At 39.5% G+C, this 7,529-nt stretch overlaps 1 protein-coding gene across 1 annotated transcript in view; it reads left to right on the forward strand.

The window, feature by feature from the left end:
- Window positions 1-7,218, forward strand: part of LRGUK (leucine rich repeats and guanylate kinase domain containing) — a 41,523-nt gene extending 34,305 nt beyond the window's left edge. The window contains exons 16-17 of the mRNA XM_055807288.1: window positions 1,094-1,251; window positions 4,024-7,218. Coding sequence (XP_055663263.1) covers window positions 1,094-1,251; window positions 4,024-4,116 — 251 coding nt within the window. The 3' untranslated portion in view covers window positions 4,117-7,218. The remainder of the gene's footprint in view (window positions 1-1,093; window positions 1,252-4,023) is intronic.
- The last annotated feature ends 311 nt before the right edge of the window (window positions 7,219-7,529 follow it).

A 7,529-nucleotide genomic window follows, 5' to 3' on the forward strand; every position in this document is an offset into this window, starting at 1 on the left:
GATTATTTGTGATGGTGGAAATCAGAAATCTCACTGAAGTTTTGGCAGTGTGAAGCTCCGCCCCTCTGAAGGTTAGGCTCTATACTTACTCAGTGTTGAAGTGAGTAGTTTGCCTGAAACAACAGTCTGAAATCCCATCTCCTCTATAATAAACAGCAGGTTTTCTGGCAGCTACAAACCAGCAGTATACAAGGGCTATGCTGAAAGTCATCTGATGACTTTTGAAACTTTTGAATAAAGGCTTATACTACAAAAACTAACCATATTTAATATATGAACAGGCATATGGATGGCATCACTCTCTGCCTTTCATCCACCACCTTTATATGTGACTTCTTAGGTTGTGACCTCTTGTGCTTTGATATGACACACAACACAATTAAACCTTCCTGGTGACTGGATTTCTGCAGACTGCCATGTACCAATATTTATAAGAATTTTTCTATGGCTTAGTTTAATATTTAGATACCATTTTATAGACAGGATAAATCCAAGTTTGCAGATCTTTTTTCTATTTAGAAAAAAAAAAAAAGGAAGTTAGTTGTGTCTTCAGCTTTCTGGCTCATGTTCATGTTTGATTCCTTGCAATACAGCAGTGGTGCAAGTCTTTGGATTTCTCTTCACAGAAATTCAGATAAATAACAAGAAAAGCTGTCCTGCTCCAACTATCCATCACATTCTAAGAGCTCTGAGAAGGTTAACATTTCTAAGTACATAAACTGTAATTAGCTTAGAGATCATAACAGTAGTGTATATCAGAGCAATGGTAGCAAAATGAGCTCATTTACACACAGTTAAGTACCTCTTCCTAGTCCATTAATGTAGGGGTGGGGGTTTTCTTAGCATTTTCATAACTTTTATTTGCCTTACTATTCAGGGGGGATAAATTTGCTGTATCTGTGAAGTACTCAGAAGGTTTAAAAGCTTTTGGGGAACTGCATAGTTTATATCCTTTATAACTTTATCTTTTGTGAATCCAAAATGGTGCCAAAAGCCAACTGATGCTAGCTGCAAATAACTGACTCCTTTCTGCTTGCTGGAAGCAAAGTGGTGTTCAGAATATTTTTGTTGAGGAGTGTCTTTCCCACACTAGGTTCAAGAACACGGCTCTTACAAGAGCAAAGATTGTCACCTGGTGGAGGAATTACTGCTGCTACTCGGTCTTCATCTGTCAATGAATTCTTGGACTCTTCTGTCAAAAACTATCCAGGAAGCATCTTGGACAAACATGCTGCACCACTGGGCGCTGTGGTAAGCAGCATTTACTGTAACCTTAGACAGAAATGATAAGCTGTATGCAAAAAATACATGTTGTTCAGACCTTTCTTGCTCCAGAGAAAATTGACTCCTGTTCACTGGCTGTCTTTCTTTTCAATAATATTTACCAGTTCCCCAGAGTTAAAGCCAGATTGCCGAGAAAGAGGTAGGTAAGCTCAGGTGAGAGGACAGGCTGTCATTTCTGCTCAATTTTACACCAGAATAAATCTGTTGATCCTAATTGACTTCATCCAATTGTGTACTGGTGTGAGGGAGCTGAATATCATCTCTCATTTCTACAACAAGATAGGAAAATATCCTATTCAGTGGAAATAGTTAGATACAGTTAATAGGACATTGAAGATTACTTATGAACGCCATCCTGTGGCAGTGGAAAAACTCATTCAGCTGAGCCTTTCAGAGTGTACGCTAGTAATAACTGCCAGAGATCAAATTTGAGCAAATTTTTCACCTGCTTTTACTTTTTCAATCAACAGATTCAACAATGTGCTTGGATTTCAAATAACCTCTTGCAACTTCATCTCCCTTTCTTTTTTTACTTCTCCTTAATAGTTCTTTCCCTAAAGGTATTCATTCTCCTTGCAAGCAGTGGGAGAGTTGGGGCTATGAAACAGATGTGTCTAATGTTCTTTTTATATGATAATGACAGGAGAAAGAGAAAAAGAGAAATGAAAGCTTTAAATTTTGTTCCATTCCAGGGTTATGATGTCATTATGATGAATGATGGCTTGGCAGGCATGACTTGCTGTACAATTTTGCTGCTATCTCTTTATTTATAACTACCTCTGATGTTAAGAATTAGTGCTGTAGATAGAACAAAGTAACAGACCCCCCTGCCCCCATGCTCCAGGCTTTAAAAGAGACTGTCTTAGGTGTGGAGAAAAGTATGATTGTAAAATGGCTGACAAATAGGGAACCTCCCACCTGTCAGTTTTCTGAAATGAAATACCTCTTTTCAAGCCATCCAGAATCCAAAAAACGTCAGAAGTCTTGTTCATTTTCATTTTTCTTTCAACCAAAGGTTTGTTGGTTTAATATGAGAGAGGAGCCAGACTATTTCTTGCCTTAGTGGCACTCTGCCATCGCTCCTTACCCCAGCAATTTATTTTTCTCACTTTGTATTTAATCTTTTTTATTTTTATTTTGAAAGTTTACATTCTGTCAAGTCAGGGAGAAGTGGTTTATAATGAAGGAAGCATATCATTTACATTGGGATTAACTTACTTAGTGGCTGCAAGGCTCTCTTTCTTATTAGTCTCCTTGTTCAGTGCTGGTAATATCTTTTCATTATTTACTACACTAAGTTTCCAATATATTTTTACATGCAGAGGAAGCTTTACAGCATCAGCTGAAGTGTCAACATAGTAAAATGTTCCAGGTGAACCACAGGTGCCTCTTAGACCATATTTAATGAGAAAAATATAAATATGTCTAGGGCCTTAAAGTAAAATTTTGTGTAAACCATTACATTTTGGACTGCAATTTATTTTTGTGCTTTTGGCACCCAAATATTGTGCTGTCATTGCAGTAACCATGTTCCATCATGTAGAACTGGAAAGTAAAAAATGTAAATAAATTAATGTGAATAATCCATAAGCAAAATAAAAAGCAGGACCTGCTGCTCAGGGGAAAACAGTAGATCTGGTTCCTTGCAGCCTTATCCCCTGTGAGCATGCCAACCCTGTGCTAATTTTGTATGGCTGTAATTAACTATACACGGTATGAACAGAAAGGTATCTATACTTGTAATCCACACAGGGGAAAAAAGTCAGAATTATATCTTTACCAAAATAAAGCAAAATAAAACACAAGCTCAGTGAACATATAAACAGAGCCTTACTTAGCATAAATAATGAAGGAAAGTGAAGGAACTCACAACAGTCATAATGTGAGCATTCAGCAGATTAACCATATTCTTTCATTGCATGACAAAACATGACAAAACACCTCCGTTACAGATAATGTGATTTAGCTCTTAAATTGATAACTATCAATGGCTATCAGTTGATAATAAAGCAGGATTTAATAATTCTGATCTGTGATTTAGATTTTATTTTTTTAAGCACACTGTAGTGCTCCATTTGTCTGACCTGAGAAATCACATTGTCCTACAGCACATGTTAATTAACAAGCCCTTAAAACTGAGAACTACATTTTCCAGTCTGCTGAGATCATAATGTGTTCATTGCACAAAATCATTTTAACTAACTGAAATGTCCGAAAGGTAATTCCTTCTTTGAGAGGGGAATATTTGTTGACGTAGAGTTGATAAGGCAAGTTTTCTGCATTGCTGGAGCAAAGAGACCGTTTATTTAAGATTTAGAGGTGGCAAATTCTTCTGTATTCAGTTCCTTACTGGTGAAAAGAAGTTTAACACAACCATAGTTAGAATTATTCCTGCTTTAACATATTGGGAGTTTGGGACATATCAAAAGTGGTTCTCTGTGGATATTCCTTCCTACTATGTCCTGGCACATTTTGACAACTATGAAGAAATGGAGCTTCACTGGAGATTAAGATCTTCATTTTTCAAAGCCGGCAAGATTTCAGACCAAAATTTAATTTGTGTAGATCAGTGAATCGTATATAGCACCTTGTTGGCTGTAATATAACTCTGCTATTTTTCCAGAATATATAAATGCATACACTCTAGAGTCTTAGCAAAAGAGAGGAATATCACAGCCATTTAAGTTACAATATATACTTTTAAGCTGCTGCATAAAATTGGTCATATTTCTTTATCAGGAAGAAGCTTCTCTCCGAAGACGTTTTTCTGCAGCACGTCAGGCTCTGTCAGGGGAGGCACCTACTGCATATGTCCAGCTGTTTCAAAGGTAATGTAAAGTGGTTTCAGCCAAGTTCTTTACAATAAAGTGAAAAATGCCTATTTAAGATTTCTTCTCCACTGCTCTTAAGGATGAATGATTAAAAACTGTCAGGGATTGCAAATCTCATAGATTTGCAAATCTTCCTTTCCATCACTTTTTAAATCTAGCCCTACAAATATATCACACCACCTGTCTTTTGACTTGGGAGTGAGGCAGTCCTGAAATGTATACCAAAAAATATATGAGGCAGAGCCATCTACCAGTAACTTGTCTAAAACTGTGAAATGATTATAATGTGTCTTCTCTGAGACAGCAGAAAAGAATCATTTTTCTGGCATCTCACAGTATCTGACATGTTTTTTAGCAGTACTAGTAATTAGTATTGGAAAGTCACAGCCGTGCGTGGTGCGAGATTGTTTTCTGCAAGTGCACCTTCTCTGAATATACCTGTTTAAAATAGAATTTCTGAAAGCTGATTCTACTTCCTATTTTTTTAAGAAAATGGATTGTATCTTGATTGTCTGTCTTCCTTCTTTTTCCTCATAGTCACAGCCCTGCAAAAATGGTGTTAAAAGTCTATGAAACTGAATGTACCTTCTCTGACTGATCTTTTGTGGCACATCTGCCTTCTCCTGGTGTAAATCTTCCTAATATGAATTCTTCTTTGCTCGCTTTTCCTACTTGCCATGAGAAGGCTCACAGCGTTGACATTTAAAGTATCACATAGGCATCTAAATCAGCAATCATCAGAAGGAATAGAGAAGTTCACACCTTTCAGCTTATTTCAGGCCTGTAGAAATGCCATCACCAATTGTACATACCAAATATGTTGCTGAAAATCATTCCAATGACAAAGTCTGTTGACCCTACCAACTGAGCTGGTGATAGCTGGTTGCCTGTGAAATGAATCTAAGTTCACCCTTAATTCTTCCTCAAGGACACTCAACCCAACCCATGTGAAATGAACTAAGAGCAATGTAAAGAAGGTACATCTCCTTTAACAAAGAATACAAACTCTCGTAGCAGATAACTCAACCACCCCTCACTGGTACTGTGGGCCTTCAAGTGGCCACCAACAAAGAGTGTGTCAAAGCTCCATACAGAAAAATCCAAGAACAACATGACTCCCTTATAACCTAACAGACCACTTTGTCAGTGATAGAAGAGTTAATGCTAAAATGAGTAACTAGGGAACCTACTCCCTTTCAGGTGAAAGCTTACATCCAAACATTATTGACAGACCCTGACTGATGTCAGAACAAAACCTAACATTTAAATTGACCCAGTAAATCCAACTCAGGTGTGCCTGCCAGAAAGATTAAAATCTGTAAAAGGAACTAGGCAAACCCAAGGCCCAACTGTTTACCAAAAACATAGCCTTCAGCCAAACAAGTATTGAAGATGATGCCTGCCTGCTGACACTACGTTCAATGGCTGCGGTATCCTAACCATGCAAAGGTAGTGCAATCAATTTTCCCATCAATCAAGACTTGTATGAATGGCTAAATGAGGTCTTAACAGTCTCTTAGAGATAATCAGTGAAATTGATCATGCTGCGAGAAGATCCCACGGAACTTAATTATATAGCCACTGCACATAAACTCAAACCTACCAGGCACACTATCACCTCAATGCTGGCCCATAATTCTTCAGTTGGGATGACCATGAAGAAAACATACCCTCCAAAAATAAGACCACCCCTGTTAACCAAGAACCACCCCTTAACATGCTAATAGCAACACGTTTAATGGCAACACAAGGCAAGGCATAGTACAGTATCCCCTCTGCCCTCCTCTCCTCCTCCCATGCCTTTCCCTCTCCACCTCTTCCCAGTGATGCAAGAAAATATGGTGAAAAACCTAAAACTCTGCTGCAGGAAGGAGCTGCACAGAAAATAGGAACCATCACCCAGCAGGCAGGAGCCTCACTGCCTGGAGAGAAGGGCTGGGGCTCACCCGCTCGGCACTTCAAGAAGTGACAGTTAGTGCAGATGTAGGTGAGCTCCACAAGCTCTGTTGAGGACCTGCTAACTGCTAAAAGAAAACAAACTACTGAAGTGATAAGGCTCAAGGATACTCAGGTAAAATAACTGTGGGAGTGGGAGATCATGAGCTCCTACTCAAATGCCGCCCCACCCCCCACCGCCCCCAAAGAGGGTGGATCCCCTGCTCAGGGAGCGTGCGTAGTAAATTTCAAATTAACTGTACCTTTAAATTGAAGCGCGAAAGCAACTAACCAATAATTAGCTCATAGGTGTGGACTCTGGGCAGAACTAACAGACTTCACTGTTTAAATATGTATTGTGAGTAAAATTAAGTTTGCAAGCTAGGAGGAGCGATCCCCCTTGCACCCAGCACCACAATAAACACACCTGCTTTGTAACTCTCCTCGAGTTGTAGAGTTTGATTCCACACATCAATTTGGCGACCCAGGTGGGACTCTCTCTGCCTGGCCACAGGACTGGCTGAGAGGGGGACATCCTTGGCGGACCCTGAGATTTTTCAGAGGAACTCCCTCGCTCACCCGTACGCTGTAGGGGCAGACAAGAACCATCAGCAGACCAGGTATGTTAAATAGGAAGAGGTACCTGTAAGTTGTGAGGAGATGTCCTATGTGAGGTAGAGAGCTGAATTGCTCACCCCCAATCAGTTGGGGTAAAACCCATTGGAAAGGGATCCTGCCTGGGTAACACATGTGTACGTGTGTCTTAATGGTAACTTGGACTCTCCTAGTTGGAATAGCAGGAGTGTGTAGTGTGGTGGTAATTACCTATATCTGCTGTATGTGCCTGGTACTGTTTATAATTTGAGTTCATGTATCTGGAGTTGTTAACAACATTTGTTTTCTGTATGATTGTGTGACTGAGAAGTACAACCGAGTACGAAGTGATTGTGGATTTCTGATCCACAGAACAGCTCGAGATGAACAAAGTGAAAGTGTGTGCAAGTATACTTTTGTTACATGTTCTATGTTGTATTATACTTTGTTAATATAAGGGAGGTAGATTGGGATTCAGGTATATAGAACCTTGCGGGCATAAAGCCCAGACTCCTCCTGTCCGCCGCCTTATCACTTATATTTGAGCTAATTGTTCCCAGTGCTTAGACTTTGTCAGAAGAATGTGATTTAGTGATGGGGGGGTGGGGAGGGGATGGGGAAGGAGTAAGGAAGTACCAAAAGCAAGCCCTCTAAATTGTATTTTAAACCATCGGAAGGAAATTGCAGGGGTGTCTGGGGGAAGCGTAAATAAGAAAACTCTCATTAATTTTGCAATCAATGATGGCCCCTCTATAAGTTGGAGGATGAAGAAAAGCGGCCCCCAAATGGAACCTTAAATTATAACACTGTTTTGCAATTGATACTCTTCCTAAGAAGGGAAGGAAAGTGGGAGGAAGCCATATGTGCAGATATGTTTTTTACTCT

The sequence above is a fragment of the Falco peregrinus genome, chromosome 6, assembly GCF_023634155.1.
Source record: "Falco peregrinus isolate bFalPer1 chromosome 6, bFalPer1.pri, whole genome shotgun sequence".
In the NCBI taxonomy this organism is placed as follows: domain Eukaryota; kingdom Metazoa; phylum Chordata; class Aves; order Falconiformes; family Falconidae; genus Falco; species Falco peregrinus.